General features: G+C 37.4%; 1 protein-coding gene across 8 annotated transcripts in view; it reads right to left on the bottom strand.

Moving 5' to 3' along the window:
- The window catches only part of EPC1 (enhancer of polycomb homolog 1), a 65,028-nt gene that overhangs the window by 3,701 nt on the left and 40,052 nt on the right, over nt 1-21,275 (bottom strand). For 3 of the 8 annotated variants that reach the window (XM_059840408.1, XM_059840390.1, XM_059840402.1), the window contains 11 exons: nt 19,839-19,998; nt 17,704-17,849; nt 17,410-17,616; nt 16,850-16,998; nt 15,382-15,538; nt 13,903-14,079; nt 13,702-13,791; nt 13,468-13,616; nt 11,998-12,350; nt 6,382-6,465; nt 31-149 (listed from right to left, as the gene is read on the bottom strand). In XM_059840408.1, coding sequence (XP_059696391.1) covers nt 31-149; nt 6,382-6,465; nt 11,998-12,350; nt 13,468-13,616; nt 13,702-13,791; nt 13,903-14,079; nt 15,382-15,538; nt 16,850-16,998; nt 17,410-17,616; nt 17,704-17,849; nt 19,839-19,938 — 1,731 coding nt within the window. In that variant the 5' untranslated portion in view covers nt 19,939-19,998. Of the gene's footprint in view, nt 1-30; nt 150-1,194; nt 5,684-6,381; nt 6,466-11,997; nt 12,351-13,467; nt 13,617-13,701; nt 13,792-13,902; nt 14,080-15,381; nt 15,539-16,849; nt 16,999-17,409; nt 17,617-17,703; nt 17,850-19,838; nt 19,999-21,275 lie in introns of those variants that run through there. The other 5 variants (XM_059840396.1, XM_059840407.1, XM_059840409.1 and 2 more) reach the window with 4 other exon arrangements.

The raw sequence follows: 21,275 nt of genomic DNA, 5'->3' as shown, positions 1-21,275 counted from the left end.
GATAAATCATAGCACAGACAAATCCCTCACCTGTGATGTGTTGGCAGAGGAATTACTATTTGCTTGCTGTTGATGAATTTGTGCAAGCTGCTGTTTCTGCATTAGTGCCAGTTGCTGTTGATGTTGCTGGTATTGTTCGGCTGTAAATGCTGAACAAAATATAAAATGAGAAAATACTGTATCAAAATATGTAGGAGTTGTGTATATAAACATATCTACTTTATAAACCTAGACCCCCACCCCCAAAAACTACCACAACAAGTTCCTAAGAGCCTTAATGCACCTTTATGTCAAAAAGACTGACCTCTTCCTAGAAATTTTTGTCCAAACAGCTTCTCTTTTTGTTTGTTTAGTATACAGGCTTTAACTGAATTTAGCTCAAAATACTAAAAGGGAGAAGGAGAAAGGAACCAAAATGCAATCGGCCCCACCAAAAACTCTTCAAAAACAGATAAAAAAGAATGATTAAGTAGAAATGGCATCACTGTTTTCACCTTTTGAGACTACAGTATCGGCATTATTAGTGAAATATGCCAAACTTGGCAACTGCAATGCACCCCTCACTGACAGCATTCTGAAGGCAGTAAGGGCCTACAACGAAGATTTATGTTTCAATTCAAAACATCAAGTTGGGCATGCTCACAATTGTGCAGGCTACTGCTGTACAGTACCCTTTTTGCTCATAGCTGCACAGGTACAAGTAACTCCATCAATATTGAATTTCACAGAACTATATCCTTCTCTCTAAAATCTTTGAAAGGGATTCAGTAGTCAGTGCATCACAAGTCAGGCAGAATTTTATCCATTTAACCCATAAGTATAAAACTGATGAAGCATAATTCATACAGATTGACAAGGGGATGCCCAATGGTGCAGCAGAATCATTGACTAACTTCAGTGCAAGCATTTTTTGGTTTTAGTTTACTTTTCCAAAACAAAATAAAGTCTCAGTTTTCAATTTACAAACTGAATCAAGGTTAGAGTTTGAATCTAAGCTTGCAAAAGATACACTTCTCAGATTTTCCTTCAATTTTATATTCAGATCGTACAAATGTTCCCAAACATGTGCTGTAAAGAGCACTCATACTTGAGAATGCACTGGAAGTCCACCTTTTGGGGAAGTTTCACTACTGCTTGGCAAAAAAATCACTATCACATTGAAGTCCTGTTCACAAATTGAAATTTTTAAGAATCTTTTGTTAATCTACTCCTTCAGGCTTACTTTTCTGAATAAAACACATTTACATCAAAACCATAATAATGTCCTGCTTCTGGATACAACAGGATTCTAAAGACCAATTATACCTCATGTATAAACTTGAATAACAAGTCAGTATAAATGGCTGCAATATTTGGAAACATCAGAGCACACACTGCTGAGCATGCATTTTCCTGGTGTATTTGTCTTTTTCTGGTGATCAAATATTGTTCAAACTACTTACATTAAGTACTAGAAATTGCACTGAAATTATGACCAGCAGTTTCCTATTTGAACACTTGAAGCTATAAAATTTTACTCAGCTGTTACATTCACATTACTTTTTCTGATAAGTAACATCTCTGAGCAAGTAAGGATGCAGCACTTATTTATATTGCCACAAGCAACAAATTACTTACAATTACTTCTACAGTTAAGTAACACTGCAATACTTTAAAATTATTCCTAGGAGAATATCTTAAAAGTAGCAACCTCACTCATAAATGTCCTTAAAATAAAAAAACCCCAACAAACAACAAACAAACAACCTCCCCCCCAAACCAAATAAACTAGAATTTACTGACCAAATACTCAAGGAGATGACTGTTTAATTTTAACAAAAAAAAAAATTACAACTCCTTTACATTTTTTTTTAAGCTGCCATCCAACACAAGTTAGAGCAAGAAAGCTTTAGCACACAAAGATTAACAGGTAGAAAGCTGAGCAGCAGTAACAGAGGGAGGAAAATGGATATACTGTTCTGGTACTGAGAGATATATATTGTTTTTTCAAAGCCTAAAGTTTAAAATCAACATACATTTAGGCAACATAGCGCCAGTGACATTGAAGGTTCCATTTATTTACTTATGGTAGGATTTATCAGGGTGTCCCGTGCAGGGACAGGAGTTGGACTTGACACTGATGGGTCCCTTCCAACTCAGTAGAGTCTATGAACAAGGTATTTTATTCTATAGTATAACACTGTAAATATATTGCTTAGGAATAGATTGCTTAAGTGATGTAAACAAAGACAACCCACAGAATGACAAAGAAGAAAAGGGCAAAAAAGGATATGCTGTACCACCATCTTTAACTATGATTAAAGCTCCCATCATCACAATCACCTTACTTGTCCCTATTTAACTGAAATTAGTAGTTCATTTCAGTTTCCAGTCCTAAGTATATTTAAGATTCTAGCTATAAAACAGAGCTGAGGTAAACACAGTCACCTGTGTTGGTTTAACCACCTCCAAAATACTCTTTTCTTTTACAGCAGCAGCAAATGAAGCTTATAGAGATGAGCTGTGTTTGTTTAGGAAAAACTATGCTAAATAATGGCTGGAAGCACTCTATTCTTTCCAAAAGTGACATTTTGAAAGGCTCTATTTTTGAAATTGTACATCAGTTATTTTCTTTTTAACAGCCTGGGACCCTTAGAGCTGTATGCTTCTCACCACTCTGGAAAGTTGTACGGCTGTCAAAGGAACCAACTGACAGAAGAACTCATCTATACTTCATTGCTCATCATCCTCATCTATATTTCACTGATCCTCCTCCTCCATTTAAAAATAGTACCTGGAAAATACACTCAAGAACAACTAATTTCAGGTTTTTTCAATTTAGGTTAAACACCCAGCAACATTTTTGGTGCTTACCTTATTAAAAATAAAAGTCTAACAGACATTTCAAAGTATTATTTACAACACTATCAGGGGTTTACTATGAAATTCTGAATCAGCTGCCTCCAGTTTAGAAAGGCAATACTGCTCAGAAAGGGCTGCTGCAATCTACAGCCTCCTAAAATAATCTGATGGATATTCCTTTTCCATTCCATAGACAGAGATGCTAATGTACCAGAACAGGTTATAGATTGCTTTTACATAAGCCAGGTCTTCCCTCTCCATGCTAAAGAAACACTGCATTGAAGGTTTTAATGAAAACATTGCTACTACTGTGAACTATCCAAATAAAAATTTATTCTGGAGACCTGCAAACTAGGACAGCGTTACTTTATTCCTCTCCTGTTAAAAGCCATCATGTATTTTGTTTACACTACCACCGGTTTTCTTCCTCTCCTGCTCTCACACTACAGTCCACATTACATTTCAGTTGAAAAAATAAACATATGATTGTGAGATAAAAGCTGCTTCTGAAAACTGCCATCCCTACGTGTGTAAAAACCCATTTGTATGTACTTTACATGAAAGTACTTTCACCTATGTAACCTTACATATTCATTTCCTGTGGCACCCAAGTGTGACTGGAATTGGGGAAATCACATATGCTCAGCACACTGAAGTCACAGGTGTACTGACTGTACCTCTACATCTGCAGGTACAAGCCTGAGCTTCTCAAAGAACAAGTCTAAGTTCAGCTGTCTTTTTTTAAAAGAATCAATTCAAACAGAATGTGCTGCTGCACAAAAACATGCTATTAATGTGTTATGTGGCTTGCAGAGAATACTTTCTGCTTGCCTGCAATGTAGCATTGATGCAACTGGATATGTGCCAAATTCAGCTTCTTGCTAACATCAGTTCATCTAAAAAACCTAGTGAGCATCCCCAAAAAGCTTCTTCCAAAAGCCTTATTCTCTCATTTTTATTATAAAAACGAGAAAGGTTTTCAGCTGTGTCCTTTCATGTGCGTCAAAAGAAAAATGGCACATGTAGAAGAAGAAGAAAAAATGAATGTCAATGTCTTTTTGACATACACTGCTCTTTATCTGCCTGAAAAATGAGCAGGCAAGCAGCAAGCCCAGACCTTTTCTGAACATTTAAATCAGCAACCATATTTCTGGTAACTAAGGAGAGTATTGCTACACTACACAGAGTTACAGATTCCTGTCATTACTGGAGACCTTTAAGGCTTTAAATAACATTAGTAAAGCAACAAAAAGTCACATAACAGCTTGAGGTTTAAAAAGGGGACAAAATAAAACACAGTTTAAAGATGACAAGTGAGATTTTAAGACAGGCCCTTGCTTCAGCAGCCCCAAACAAGGATGCAGTGCTTACAGACTCTTCTCAAACAGCATGCTCCAACCTCAGTGGTCATGGTTTCATCACACAGTAATAACTATTTACTAGTGCAGGATTTAGCTAATTGAACAGTGATGCAATACCTAGTTTCATCCACTACACAGAATCACTACAGAGTGATGGGTAAAGGGGCAAATCTCAACCATTACTACTAATTAATACACAATAAATAAGAATATAACCATTTCAGAACCTCAACTGTCTTTCACAGAAAACAGCTCTATCTTGCCACAAAATTTCTACATACTTTCCAAGACACCTTCAGTAATTTATGCAAGTCACTTGACTCTTAAGTTAACCTAGCCCAACTCCTTTTCTAACCTTAAACATGAGGAACCTTTAAGCACAACTCTGCCTGAAGTTATTCACATCTCAAGATGGTTACCAGAAGATGGGCAACTCTTTACTAAGAGACTTAGCTATACAAATGCTTCTTGTTTGTTTGCAGCCCACTGATTCAAGGGGTAACATTCCAGGTGAGACAGCCTTCAGATCTGAAGTCATTACATGATGTTATGCTGTTACCTTCTTCATTTAACAGCTTGGGACAACACACACACAAATATTCTGCAACTGTATTGGTGCTGTACTTTGGCAGCAAAGAAATGTTTTTGGGCTTACAGACCAGAAAAGAAATGAAAGGTAGAAGAAAAAACTTCATGAGTTTTCAGCTTTGAGTACAAGGAACGAAACCCTGTACATTACTGATACTGACTGACAGAATAAATGACTCACTATCTTCTTAGTGACAGCTACAAATCCTGTTTTATTAAAAACTGAGCTATTTCACACTGCACTATGAATGTGTTTCTCTACAATCACTTCTATAAGTATTTGTACTCTTTGGGATAATGACATATCTATTTTTGGCTTGAACTAAGCCACTGAATATCATTTTTCAATTGCATGATTCTGTTTACATATCAGCCAAATTCTATGGGATGCTGATACTAAGCAGGTATTGCTTTCCAGAGCACAGAGTAACAGTGATATTGTCAATGGGCTTTTCAAAGATCCATAATTTGCAGCAGTTTTACACTGCAACATAAATATTTTAACAGTGCTCACTGATTGTACCACAACATTTAACCCGTACTAGCCTTACAACGCTGTAGCTTACATTTAGCTTCTCTGAAAACTGAAGTTCTTCCCAGAAGTGGCCAAAGCCAGTGACAAGTGAGTGTCTGTGGGGGGCTGGCTGTGCCATCTGTATGAACAGATGGGCCTTTGTACAATCAACAGCCACAGTTCTGCTCCCAACTACTGCTGCAAGTTTTACTGTGAGGTCACTCACTTGTTACTGTGCTTCCCTCCAGAAGGAAAATACAGACTCTTAAAGTTGACAACAATAACCAGCTTCCTTAAAAAGAAATCAGGGAGCATACCCCAGAAAGCAGAAAATCCACGTGTAAGCTCCTGGTCCCTCTACTGGCATTCTTCTCCATTTCTGGAATGGAAGATGCTCACTTGATTTGCCAGGCAAACTGAGTAAGCTTTGTGGAGTAAACACAATGAACTAACTAGGTAAGCTTTTTTTTTTCTCTAATAAAGTTTAAAAAAATGTTAATACTGAGAGACTCAAGCAGCATAATTAAACCTTTTGACAAGTGTTTCAGTCCTGCTAAACATCTTAAGAGTTAGACACTTAAATTACAGTAGCTTAAAAGCTGTTTTGTAACAAGTTAAGTATCTGTTCTCAAGAGCAGAAATGATATTTCAGTGGGAAAACTGGAACATTAAGACTACATTAGGTTTAAAGAACCTCTCTAATCCATTTGTAGAATACTAGATTCTGTGATCCTTCCCGTGAAGGTGATGACCATTAAAAAGGCAGTTTTGATCAGAAGAAAATTCACTAACTAAAGCTTCCAAACTTTTTCAGAAATTCAATAAACTAGAGAACTGCTAAATTGTGTGTAAAGATGATATGTTACAATGTCTTAAGGCAAATATATGAGAGCATCACAACCCTGCTGTACAAGACCACAGTTAGTGGTTACAAATGCCAAAGTGCATGCAAAGCAAACATCAATCACAAAGCTAAGTAATCCAGACCATCACATTTTTAAATCTCTATCTTATGAGAGATGTTATCTGGCTTACACTGCCTGGTTAAAGATTTTCTACTGTATAGCAAATTCTCACCAGTGAATTCAGAAGATTGGAGAGACTTAGAGCCATCAGTGTGATTTAGTATGTGATGCACCAGGCCCAAAGATGTTTCACTTTCTGAAAAGAAGTTCAAGATCGGTTTTACTTAAACATGGCATTATTACACACTATGAGAACATGAATCATTATGCCCTTGATTATTACTACAACGGCTTTTTATTTCAGCCTAACAGAACTGAAGTGTGAAACTCCTAACATCAGAACTGGAGAAATTATAAACTAGATATAATGTCTATGTACGCACTCCCTACTTGGTAGCAGAAGACAGACAGAAAACAATTAATGAGGATTTTTTACTAGCCATTGAATGAAAGCTAGAAACCTTCCTATGCACTTTTATTTGTCTGCTCATTGTTCTTAAATGAGTTTCTACCAAATGTCACACGCTAGTTAGGGTACACACAGTTTACTGCAGATACAAATGTGACCATCCTTGCATGGGATGCAGAGTGCAACAGTTCCACGAGTCCAGAGATCCTCAACTTTGGAGCAAAGTTTTACTCCAACTGAATTGAAAGTGAACGAGAAGATCTAGTAAGACTACAAAATCTTGAAGTCTCCGGAAGTGCTCAGGTGTTTTAAAAAGTACCAACTCTTCTGCATCCACAGTCACATTTCCCAGACTAAAGAAGCTTTTTAATATTTCCTCCTTCAACTAAGTTTAGGATGGGCTATAAACATCTGTTACTCGAGGCCATTGCTTTTCAACTAGGATCTCAACAGCTCAGCCAGAGATGGGCCAAGACTATTAAATTATAATGATAATTGGAAGTGGCCATTACAAATTTCAGTATTTTTCATCACCAAGTTTATCCTGTAATGTGAAAGAAGCATTTCAAAAAAGGGAAAACAGTATCACAGAGCAGTGTTGAGAATACTGCAGATACAAGGATTAAATAAAAACATCTAAACACAGCCAGTGATGGCATGAAAGCCATGGACAAGTCCTTCCTTCCACACTGCTACAAGGAATTGCCACAAGGATTGAGAAGCTTCCTCCTGTTTCTTTCTGGGAAAAGGTTATCTAAAATTTTGCATCAGGTATAACCCCTTATGACAACATGAAAAAGTACAGAATCAGACTGATTGGGGTTGGAAGGGACCTTAAAGATCATCTAGTTCCAAACCCTCTGCCATGAGGAAGGACACCTTCCCCTAGAGCAGATTCAAAGCCCCATCCAACCTGGCCTTGAACGCTTCCAGGGATGGGGCTTCCACAACTTCTCTGGGCAACCCATTCCAGTACCTCACCATCCTCATAGTAAAGAATTTCTTCTAATCTAAACCTACTCTCTTTCAGTTTTAATCAATTCCCCCTTGCCCTGTCACTACGTGCTCTTGTAAAAAGTCCCTCTCCATCTTTCTTGTAGGCTCCTTTCAGATACTGGAAGATCCCAACTAGGTCACCCCAAAGCTTTCTGTTCTCCAGGCTGAACAAGTACTGATCCATCAGCCAACGTTACATACTTGGGAAATGGAAGCACAGCTCACTATCCTGCTAGATCCCTAAGCATGCAAAACTGCTTTTAAAAAGCAGATTAAGAGGTCCAAAAAAAGCATTCAAGTTTAATGGAGAAAATGTTATTTCTATGGAACTTCCACAGTAGAAGTTACTGAACAGCAATGTACAATTTGCATCACATCACCTAAATGTCTAGTTTACAAGAAAATGCAAGGCAGCAAGGCATTTGACTGTATTCTGGATACCCACAGCTTTTCACATATAGTATGAATATTTTATATATACAATCCCAAACACGAAACCTAACAGTTTTCACTAAGGCTTCTTCTCAAAGTGTGATTTCTCAACTCAGTTGAGCAGCTCCAGTTAACTGTCAGCCTCTTTAGCCCTGCCAGCTTTCAGACACTGTTTTCAAAGTGATCCAGCTTCTGGGTGAAGAAGGCAGAAAAGAACAGAATGCAAGACTGTTGCCTGCTCTTAGCAGAGCCTGGGAACCAGTGCTCCAGTATTTCACTAGTGGCAGCTATCTCTGCTCTGCTTCCTAAACACAAAGTTGAAATGAAATGATACATGTGTGCAACTTTAAGTGTCTCTAACTTTTTTTTATGAGATCCAAGCATTCAAAAATGTGAATGCAACATATTTAATACAATGTCTCCAGCAAAGAGCAGTTACTTAAGTGATGGAGGTCAAAGACCGCTATTTGCCTGGCAGAACCAAATCAAACAGGGGACACAAACACTTCAGCTCAATACTCATACCTACTGTACACTCCATCTCTGAGGATTATGACTGAGAAACCTGACACTATCAGCAATACAGGCTCCTTTACTGAAGTAATTCTGCTGCTGAACAAGTTAATTATCCACAAAAATAATGCTTTAATGTTCTTGCTTCCTTTTTAGTGGTGTTCTGAGTAACAAGTTTTAAGACCTTTTAATCAGCTCTTCTCGCAAAAGGGCAAAGGATGCTTTTTCATATTCTTCCATAAGATCAGAAGGAACCACCCTCTACACAAGTGATGCTACTTGGCCACTTGCTCCTGCTGCCAAAGTCTAGCCTTCAGCACACCACAAGTGTTCAGGTAACCTGTAAGGGATTTTTAGACACGCCTTCTCAGTTTACACACAAAATCTCAATGCAACAACTTTCACAAATCTTTAATACTGAGTACTCCAAAAGCCAGAATCAGAATAAACTGCCTTTCTTCAGGATAAAAGGCACTTCAAAATGTTTATAAATGCCCAGTTCTGGGGACACCTCTCTCTGATCTTCAGGATGAAAATCAAGGCTCCCTGTAGCCAGAGAATGGTATGTTACAGCACAGCTTTTGTAACATATCCTCTCATTAACAGAAGACCTGAGATACCATCTCAACCACATGGCCCTGCTGGCCACGTATAACAGACCCAAGGAAAGTTTTTTCCACAGCAGTTGATCCATGTAGGCAGCATGTCTGCATCATGCAAGGCAGAAAAAACTCAAGACTTTCTTAGTAAGGAAATCATGAGTGGATTTGATGGCACATAATAAACATGGCAACATGACCACCTCTGTTGGTCACTATAGAATCCCAGGATGAACATCTTAAAAGTAATACAGTTTGACCACAACTTACAGTACCAGTGAAAGGATAATATGACTTAAAAATACAGATGCATTAATAAGTGTTTTCTGACAAAAGACCAACTGCCACTTCAAAAACCTAAAAGTCAAAGAGAAACAAACTTGAAACATTCACACCCACAAACTCCCAGCTTTAAAAACAGCTAAGAAAGAAAAAGCAACAGGGAAACCCTACAGGGTTGTTAATCTGCAATAGTAACTACTACAAAAACGTCAGTAGGGCTGTTAGATACCTGAGGTTCTTTACAGGACTGGCTACAGAAAGAGCAAAGACAGAACTCAGCAGCTGCAGCCCCACTGACAGGCAGCTCTGAAGAAGTCCGACTCAGACATGAGAGGTTTGAACACACCTGTGATCTGTATAGACAATGTATCTCACAGCATCCTTTTAGAAAATGGAAAAAAAATCCCACTAAAACCACGCTGGTACCAAGATGAAGTAGATTGTGCTCCTTACAAACATTTACACCTGAACAGGTGGTCAACAGTACACCACACACACAGACTTATATACACTCCAATGCCACAAGAATCACAATTAAGATTATAAATAATTATATGGATAAAATCTACCTGGTTATGTTAATAACAGGTGACTACCAAAAGACTCTGGTAACTAATTTAAAGTATACCTATGAATTCAGACAGCTGTATGTTTTTATTGAACATTTAGTTTCTGTACCAAATCCTATCAAAATTATGAAACTAAACTCCACATTTGTATTTTGAAAAGCTTGGAATACTTATATATTTTTCATGGAATTCCAAGCACAAATGAATGTATTATACCAGGTACTTACACTGGTATGTATTACTTTCCCACAGGCTTCAATATGCAACCACACAAAACCTTCTATGGGACTCATCAACATAAGTAATTCCATTTAATTCCTAAATGATGTAGATAAATATCCTTACCATCTATTTCAGGGAAAAAACACTCTAAAAGGATGTGTGTGTGTGCTTATTTATACACACACACAGACATGAACTATAAACTGCATTGGCCGATTTTTCAAGTCTACTTGACTTTCAAATGTAAAGCACTCTCCATGAATACTTTGCAGTGTATTTACAGTCTATTCAACACACATTAGTTTTGTTTTCACTGTCCACATCCGGCTACCATTTATCACAGTTCAGCCTGGCCACCAGGCAGAGAATGCCCTCATTCACTTCCGGACTTGTTTTTACTGATTCAAGCCAGTGAAAGAGCAGAATTTAAACACCAAAAGCCACACTATGATCACAAACCATAAGAACCATCAGTTTAAGCCCTAGTATATTTCCAGCAAGAAGAATCATGAAAGAAGAAAGGGGCATGGGAGCAAGGACCTACTTCTAAGACAGCATGGAGAGGAAGCATGAAATAAAGCAGTAAACAACTGCTGCTCACTAATTCTACAAATGCAAGGAGAAAGAATTTTCAGGAAAAAGCCTCAAAACCTGATATAGGAGGGAAGGTATATAATATAGTGGCATATAGAAGATTAAAGTTATCTGATAACAGTGTAACAGTCTTTAAAGCAAATCACCAAAACAACCCACAACTTACTTAGTTTATTAGGTATATGCATCTCTGCTCACCACACTCCTACATTATCCAGGTTTCCTATTGATTTGCAAAGCCATAATTCAAAATGGCAAAGAAAATATGATTCTAGATACTCCTTACAAAACCATGGTGAACTTCTAAGATTGTTTTATATAAAAAAATGACATCACTTAAACCTTCTATAAAAAGATGACATTTACAGTAAGTAACTCATGAATTTTGGTGAGTTGGTAAGTTCCATTCTAACCATGTAAATGCCAGTCTTCCAGTGAGGAAAAACAAGAGTGATGCTATCCAATAGTGTTCCAATTAAAAACCACTAACACATCACATTTTTTCAGAGTCAGATCCTCAAATCTATAATTAGGTTCTATAAGATGTAATCTGCCACTTGCTGACAAGATGTAGAGGTGATTAGTCCAAGAGTTTTGCTAAGCATAAGCAGATGTATCAGTGAGGGTGGGCTAGATACTTTTTGGCTGGGAAATGGCATTTAAGTTCATTTAAGTTCAAGTAAGAATTCACAGCATGCTGGGACTCTAAATGCAAATATTTTACCTAAACATTTCCCATCACTGCCAGACTTTGTACTAGAAAAAATTTGGTACATAATACTTATATTAACAATTCAATTAATGTATTTTTCATTTCAAAAAATCCAAATATTCTGTGAACTTAAACCCTACACAATACTGTTGTTTCACCTTTTACGTTTTGACAGTTGTAATTACATACCATTGTAGCATTTGTATAAAACTCAGATGCAGTATGCTACTGTTAGAAAAAATGCAAATAAATTCAATGTAGAAAAAAAAAGATACACTTGAAGATAGGCTGTTACCATCAAAATAGATCACAATGTAAAATATGGATGACCTAATGATATTCTGGATTTTCTGACATAAGTTTAAAACTTGTAGAAGCAAGTTTGTTAAAATAGACATACCAATATGTGCTGAACCACTGCTACTTTTACTTTGTATAGAGGTACTGCATGTCTGGGTCCCGGGTTGTGCTGTGCCTGTTCGATTTAAACCCCTGTATAACTTCCTACAGGAGAGTTCATCATTGTCACTGTCATGTAGGGATGGTGTCCGAGGCCTAAAATGCCGCCATCTACATGATTTGATATTGACTAGTATCTGACTGAGGTCTTTTGAGAAAGATTTGTCCGAGGTATTTGTTTCTGAGGTATTGGCAAATTGACTGATTGAAGAGTGTTGCGATGAGGAAAAGCTTTCCAAATCCAGATGATGAAATGCACTATCGTAGTCCGAATGCGCTCTGTCTAGTAGCACCCTAAAACCAGAACAACGCACAATTACACTGAGGCAAGAAAACACCAAGGAAGTCATCAGTTTGACATGTGTGCTTGTGGATGACAAAAGGATAAAAAAAGCTACACAAAAGTGTTCTAGAACAAGCCAACACACATACACACTCCCCTGATACAATGCATGACCACCTGTTATTTCGCAGTATGTATTTAGGCATTTATTTAGGTATATTCTAGCTTCTACTATCTGAAGAAGAGCTAAGGTACAACATCACATTTTTATCAAAGACACTTCAACAACACAGAATTAATACAAAAAGACCTAGAGAATAACACTGCTTAAGTAAAAAGTGATTAATATGTCCTCCTAAAGTAACTTAATTTCCAAAGCCTTACTCCCATATATACTAACTATACCTACAACGATCCCAAAACAGTAGGGATGTTACACATTAACATCCAAATCCCCTTGGAAACCACCCATCAGATCTCATTCCAACTTTGCTGATTGGCCAAGCTGGCTTACTAATAATATGTGGAGAGGTGCTAAGCATAAATTTGAAGTGCAAATCACATCCTTACTTTAAATAAAAATTTAATACAAATGTACTATTTTCTTAAAGACATCACATACTTAGACACTCAACCATTTATAAATTGTTTTCAGTAAAGATTGTTAAGAGCAAAATGCCTGAAATAAGTAATTATTTGATATTTTTCACAATGTTTGAAACTTAACAGTTATTATAGTTTCTAAGCATCTCTCCCAAAATCACCCAATACTGTCTAAACTCTGAAAAGCATTTTTTGCAAAATACTATTTTTGGTATCTTGAAATGCCACTATTTGAGGATAGTTATGCAAACAATTTAAAAACAAACCAATCACAACTGAAGATATACATGCATTTTCATGCCAAAAATGGGAATGCAAGCAATAGAAAACCCTGAGAACTATTTAAGAAAACATTACTAAAACAGCTTCCACTAGTGCAAAACAAAAATGGAGACATTAGCAAGCTAATCTCCCTGCGATGTCTTCAATTTTTTAATTTTTGGGGTTTTTTTAGACTTTGTTCTTCATTGCACCTTACTGATTTAATTTTATTTTTAAAAACAGCAACAATTACACAGCACTTACCTTCCACCACGGCCAACCCGCCTTCGTGCAAACCCAATACACCTCTGGGGGACTGTGAGGGTGGTTAAGCAGTATCTGTAACGCACATCTCCTAATCTTCCCTCCTTAGGGCTACTCCAGGGCCAGTTGCCAGGTTGGTCTAAATGAGGCTTAAAATAATTTTAAACAATTAAACACAAGATGTTTTCACACAGTGACACTCTGTCTTGCAATGCACAAGTAAATTCTACTTACAGCGTAGTACTGACAGCCTGCTTTCCTACGGAAGGCGAAAGGACCATCGGGATCATTTTCTTCCTCAGCCTCCGAAGAACCAGACAAAACCTTTGAAGAGGGGGTGGGGTGAGAGTGGCATATGAGGAGAAGTATTAGAAAATTCCTGAGTTTTATTTCTGCTCTTTCCCAAAGAGCAGCACAAAACACTAGAGGTCCTACCTGGGAAAGAGGTTCATCATCTGAGCTAGGAAAATCATACTGATTCAAATCTTTAGCATTAAAGACTGGCAGTGCAGCAGGATTTGTCTGTTGAGGAGCAGCAGCAGCGGATGAAGGTAAGACTTTTGGTTTCTTCTCATACTTTCTTTTGGGTCTAATAACATCAGGTTTATCTTGCTGCAAGAAAAATGAAAGCAGTGTAAAATTACACACAGAAGAAAGTTACATTAAAATAGGAGTTTAAGTAAACTACTGTGCTAGCAAGCTAACAACGTAAATTAATCTCCCTACCATGTTCTAGTAAAACATGCAGTCATTTCAGAGTGTCTGAATTTCATTTCCAGTAACTGAAACACTGAATAGACTACGTGCAATAAAGCACTGCATGCTCCATCTGTGGTAGGTAACTCACTAGCAGTTAAGGTAACAGTACTACTTTGGAGAAGGAGACCAAAATATATATATCATATATCTATGGGGCACCTTTTTTATTTCCTAGCATTTTTAATTGACAGCCATATATACGGTGTCACGGTATTACTAAGTACCAAACAATGGTACTTTGGCAAAAATAGACTTGTCAAAGATACCTATTATCTTGCAAAAATCTCTAAAAATTAGACACATTTCCCCATACTTCGCAAAGTCAAGTTTAAGAGCATTTCCCAAGTTTCCAAGCCGTGAAACACTGCACTGATCCAACATCACTGATAAGCAAGTACACACCAGCAATCAGAAGGACAATGCTTTACTACCAGTGGAAGAATTCCCTGATTAAAGCTACCTTGTCAAATTCAGAACAGCCTCTGAATATTCTTTAGTTACAAGTTGCCTTGGTTTAAAATTCAAATTATACCTCAGCCTTTATCCTGTGTCACCTGACCTATTTAACATGCTCAGTTGTTCGCACTGTAGCTATGGTTTGTATGACACAAAATTAAAGCCTGCAGGGAGAAAAGTACTTGTCAGCTGTCTAAATCAAATAAGATTATTTGATACTTTACTTAAATATTAAACCAAAGATATACAGCAGGGGGAGAATTATCAATGGATCATATTTTAGAAACAAAACAAACCTTAACCCTCCGTATTAAATCTACTAGCTTAGAACAACACATGGTATTCACATCATTAGTTCTATCTTCATACAATACGTAATGATAATAAATAGAGCACATCCAGGACATCCCAGCTTTATGGACAGTAGTAAAGAAAAATGTTTCCATCCTCCTGAATAAGAACACAATAGCATGTATCCTTTTATCTGTAGTATGTCTGTACTTCCATTATTTCTATCTTGAGGGATGCTGGTAATCTGTTATCCTTGAAACTCCAACAGAACAAAGCCATTTTATTTCACTTGCAGCTTTGCTTCCCTATTGCCAGTTCCATAAAGCTTCCTCCCTCCTCCAATCCTAAAATGGTGTATTTTGTACACTTCACAGGACGAACAGTACCTCGGTTATTGACATGACTTACTTTAACTTTATATTCTTTCAGTTCCATAGCTTCTTGGTGTTTAAAAGAACTGCTGTTAGTCACAGGAATAAGGGGAATAGCATAGGTGGGTTTAAGCGGCTGCCGCTGTGCCATGACTTCAGACATGATTTCTCCACTGTAGTCACCCAAATTATACCTGAAATCAGAATAAATTTTATTTGCTAGAGTACAATATCCATCTGGTAAAAAACTGAAAAAAAACCAAATTAATACTTGCAACTTGGGGTAAAAGGAATATCCAGTATATCAGCAATAAGTGCAAAAATTATTACTCCCGAGAAGGAGATGAATAACACAGAAAATTCATCGCAGTGAATAATGCTGACAGATAAAGGACAACTACTCTGTAAAGTATCTCCAAAAGGTAATACTGTAAAGAAAAGGAGAAGGTTTCCCACCCCTTTCCTTGGGGACTGGTACCATTTAAAGAATTTATCATTCAAAAGTAGTTTTAAGTGAAACAGAATGCCTTATTAATGAATTCTCCTTCTTTTGTGTTACAGAGTACTTTCAATAAGCAGATCCATGACACATTACATTTCAAGTCCTGTGACAAATGCTGAGTTGAAATGCAGTTCTATTCCAAGGGAGGGATTTGAGTCTTTCCTCTCTTCAATAGCTTATTTCCTTTAAAAAGCATCTGGAAAAAATCTTCCTGATTTCTCTCCCCTGTTTCTGCTGAAAATGCTCAGGGCTTAAAAGAAGTGCCCTGATAGAGCCAATTCAGCTTTTCTCCCTAAAATCCCAGACTAAGAAGTCAGTTCTGCAGTTTTAAGTTACTGACTTGAAATATTTGCTTTCAAGCATGGACACTTTGGCTAGAAAAGTCTATTCAGATTCTAAGTATCAACCTGAAGGACAACTCCACACTACAACTGTGATCCTCAATCAACTGGGAAAGCGACACTTGGCAGAGCATTTGGCCCACAACACAGACAATCAACAGGATGGCAAAAGAAGCACTAGCTGGAGATGAATCTCACACTTAATGCTGCATGAAATGCTTGTTTTCCTCAAGAGGGTATTAGATCAAGCTTTTTTCACAAAGAATAGAGATCATAAATCAAAGAAGAATGGTATTGATTGAAACTGGCCTTAAAAATAGCTGGGATTTCCATAATCTACATACTTAACACACAATTTCAAATTACTTTGTTTGAAACTATGATCTCTCTTCTGGTATAATATACAGAGTAGATACCTAAGTTTGAAAGTATCTGAACACGTAATAAACCAATGTAGCTTAGTATGACAATATCTGTCCCTTAATAAGAAATGTCCTAATGTTTTATTTTTTCTCCATAGGCAAATATGAATATACTATCCTGTAGATGTGAAACAGAGTCAGACCTTATTTTAAAAATCTCCCACTGTTCAAATATTTGCAGCAATCCAAATATAAAGTAGTTTCCAAAGCTTTCTGCAGCAAATTTCCAATAAACATTACCTCTTTTCCATAATTTCCAGTGTTAAATGCAGCAACTCTCTCTTGCTTTTTTCCCTCCTTTTTATCATCTCCAGGATGGTTACTGCACGACTCAGATCTCGCCGCAGCTTCAGCATCTTCTCATAAGAAGCTTCATCATTTTTTCGATTCTGCAGATATATAAAACACTTGTTTCCCCACATCATTCAAGTTAAATAATCTGAATTAAAGTAAGCTATAAATATTTAGGTATATTAAAAAAAAACCAACAAGTCACATGCTAAACCAAAGAGAAGCATGTGCATGTTATCAATGATACACAGCTTGCCAACACCCTAAGTTGGTTTAACAGTAAATTTATGAAAAAGTGAATATAAACTTTCATTCAATAGTGCGACTAAAGTTGTTTTAAGTTTTTTGCCCTTACAAATTAAAAACAGAACATTCAATTTTTTATTGACTGTAAAAAAAAATTTATTTTACATTCAATAAAAAATTGAATGTTGTAAACTTTTTTCTTTAAATAAGCAACTTCTGGAAAGAGGGAGAATGAAGAGAAAGAAAGGCACTGATACACCTACTTTTCGTGTCTGCATCTTTTCTGTTCGTCTTCTAAAAGCAACATAGGGGTCATTTGTGCTGGAGCCATCTCGTTTTTCCTGCTTCACTGCTGGAATAAGTGAAGGACCTCGACAATTTTTCCTCTTTTTAATCCAGTACTCATATACTTCTCTGATCAATTCATCATCTTCCTTCAGCAACAGCTTGGCCTCTTGCAGGCTGACTGGCTAAATGTAAAACCCAGCATGTCAATTTCATACAGTAATATACAGAGCATGTATTTCAAATTCCTTATATTCAAAGTACCATTGTACCTGCTGACCGCTGCCCTTTTCTAGTCTGTCTATCATCTCCTCAAATTGCAAAGGAGAGATGTCCATTCTTTTCTTCAACTTATTCACAAAGATCTCATCTTCCGAATCCAAGTCATAATCTGGCTGCTCAGCATCCAAACTAAAAGCTAAATGATACAGTGAAAGTTAAAGTTAGTTTTACTACAAAAATTAATTGTTTTAATAGTGCTCACAGCACACACCACACTTCAAAAGAAAACCAAAGTTATTTGTTTGAATTTTGTAATAATGCTACTTCCACATGGATGTAAACACTGAGGTTTTTGCCTTGAAAAAAACCTACCCTGTTAAAAATTAGGCATAAAAGTTCACATCTACTTGTTATAGTTTTGTTAACCAATGAAAACTTATTAGTGGTCAAACCAACTAACAGCTTACTGCCTCACTGCTTCAGTAAGACATTTTTAGATTCATTAAAATCTTCAATGCTGCCAAGCATTCTGGAGTTTTATGTACTGTACAATCAGCAGTTCAGATTTCAGCCCAAACACACATCAAAGGTACTCCAAGCAAAGTATGTGCAGCGTATATTACAATGATCTTAACATATTCTCATCAGTGATTTTTGTGATGTAGATGAGTCAGACTACACTGGCCCAGCATGATCTACCCTATGAAGCAAAGCATCTCCAAACACAAGTAATGTCCTGCAGAATGTAAACAACTTTTCCACAGTATCCTATGAAAACGCATCACTGCATTTGAAACGCGACTCCCTAGTTCTCGTGCCTCATTCAAATTGCTGTGGCTGGTAAGAGACACAAATTTCTTTCCAAGTGCACAGGTGAAAACACATATCCATTTTTAATAAACAAATAGGTAGAATACAGCGCAGTTTAAAATTGACAATTCCAGCTACTAGAACAGCCAGATAAGGAAAATAAGAATAAAAAGTACAACCTTAATATCAGCATGGAATACTGCTAGTAGGAAGGAAGAACTTTTCTACAATGAGGGTGGTGAAACACTAGAACAGGTTGCCTGAAAACTGCTGGATGCCCATACCTGGAAACATTCACAGTTAGGCTGGACCAGGCTCTGAGCAACTTGATAAAGTTGAACTCCCCTCATTGCAGGGAGTTTGTACCTAGGTGAGCTTTAAAGGTCCCTTCCAACCCACATTATTTTACAATCCAAATATTTTAAGCGATTACTGAGGCTCAGAATGACATACATGTCTAACATTTAACCAAAGTTAATTAGGCATGAGATATGATTACATAGCACAGACACTACTTTTTCAATTCTGCTTATTGCACCATACAACAGAATTCTGCAAAACACTGTATTTTTCATAATTTTTTCCAAACGTGTCTGAAGGAATGTGGTGCTCACATGAAGGGTCATATCATGGCAAATAGCTGCTATCTTCCAATAAAAACAAAACCACAACAAATTTGCAAGTCATCAGTGATAGCAAACCCCATCTCCTTTTAGATGTACAATACTTGCACCAGGCACAGGCAAATACGTCTACTGCTATTGTCACTTCTGGTTGGCTCCCCAATCCACTCTACGGCTATTTTATCCTGGTGATGCTTCAGGAACAGGTATTCTGTTCCTTAGGTATGCATTATTATTTTCCTCTTTAAGTAGATTTGTATCTGTGCTTGCTAACAAATCTAAATTTCCCTCAGAACTGTTACTACTGAACAAGAATGAAACATACTTCTTTATCAAATAGAATTTTTTCAACATGTTGAAAAAAAAAGTTCTCAGAAGTCGGTCTTGTTGGGAGCTTAGACATTTATGAATAATGTCTTAACTATTAGTAAAATTAAATTCTCACAGAATCACAAAGTTGGAAGAGACCTTCAAGATCGAGTCCAACCCAAACCCTAATACCTCAACTAAACCATGGCACCAAGTACCACATTCAATCTTTTTTTAAACACATCCAGGGATGGTGAGACTCTACCACCTCCCTGGGCAGACAATTACACTACTTTATCACTTTCTCTGTAAAAAAATTTTTCCTAACATCCAACCTATATTTCCCTTAGCACAGCTTAAGACTGTATCCTCTCCTTCTGTCAGCTGCTGCCAGGAGAAAGCAAACTCAATGCAGACTTCAATGAATGAATTTCTTTACTTACGCTGTATGTGAATCAGCTGCTTTGGCATTTTAAATTCTCCAGGATATATAGATTCATAGTACGCAATATTACTTTCTGCTTCTGGAACCGGTATAACCATGTTATCCCTCTTCTCTCCATAGACTTGTTGTGCTGAGATAGCCCGCTGCAAATGATGTTCCTATTTTAAAAAAACAAACAAAAAAAAAAGTTAAATGAAAACCTGAGAAAATATTTCCAGCACTCAGCGTCGCTCAGGTTGAAAGAGGTATTTCTCTGCAAATGCTCTCTCTGCAAAGCCCTGAGCTGAAGAGCGGACAGTCGCACCCGAAGTGCGCTGCCCGGGCCGGAGGTTCCCCGGCAGGTGAACCCCGGCAGGTGGCGCTGTCCCCCTGCACACCCCTCCACACCCCGCAGATTCCCAACTCCTCCAGGCCGGTCGGCGCTCCTGGCACATCGAGACACACAAACCCGTACTTAAGAGAGACGCTTAGGACTGATTGGACATACAGAGTATAACAAGTACTAGCAGACAGATACTGACTCCAGTACAATTCTGTAGTTGCCTTGGCCATTTATTGCCAGTAATGTCAGAAAACCACATAGGAGCCTTTGCCACCATTGCCAATGAACAGCAACGATTCCTACCCAGTGAATGACTCCTGAAGACCTTCTCATCTATTGCAATGCTTCCCATTATCCTTCCTTTCCTTCTCCTAATCTATCAAAAAACAGTAAAAATACAATCCATTCTCCCCACAGTTCTGTCAAGACAGCGAGTACTATCAGCAGGGTCCACAGAGTTACTAACAGAAACCACACAGATGTGTGCATGTCTTTAAGTGGTTTATCAGCAATACAAGGTATTTTTTTCCTTCTTAGCAGTGCTGGTTTCCTAAGTTTCTATTCTGTTCCTCCCAAGGTGCTCAGTAAACCAGTGCTACAATAGTTATGCCAATACATCTCAGTGAGATGCTGAGAAATACTCAAAACACTGAAATACTTGAAAGCAGAATTGCAGCAAAAGGGCAGCAGTGATAGTTAGTTTCAACACTGAATGTATGATGTTTATCCATATGATCTTACTATATCTTTGGCTGTCTGACTTCAATTTAAGTACTTTGATACAATAAGGGCAATTAAGATCTTCTGTCTAAACTTTAGAAAAAGATAAATAATCAAGTAGGTTATAAAATAGGCTTTATTGTAAACTGCAAGGTTGATACAGCCCGAAATTCAACTATGTTCTAACATGTAATTCTACTAAAAGAATTCTCAGGATTTGAGCCTATCTATCTTCACACAAGCTGCAGACACTATTTCACATCTGTCCCCTGGTTAAAAAGCTTCTTCATGGAAAGAGACCAATCATGAGAACAAGGCATAGCAGAGCTGCAAGCAGAACTCACTGCACTGGTTTTGACCTGCAGCATTTTTTAAGTCCAGACACATGTCACC

The sequence above is a fragment of the Haemorhous mexicanus genome, chromosome 1, assembly GCF_027477595.1.
Source record: "Haemorhous mexicanus isolate bHaeMex1 chromosome 1, bHaeMex1.pri, whole genome shotgun sequence".
Taxonomy (NCBI): domain Eukaryota; kingdom Metazoa; phylum Chordata; class Aves; order Passeriformes; family Fringillidae; genus Haemorhous; species Haemorhous mexicanus.
Note: the sequence above shows the minus strand (reverse complement) of the source record. Positions and strands in the feature narration are given on the sequence as shown.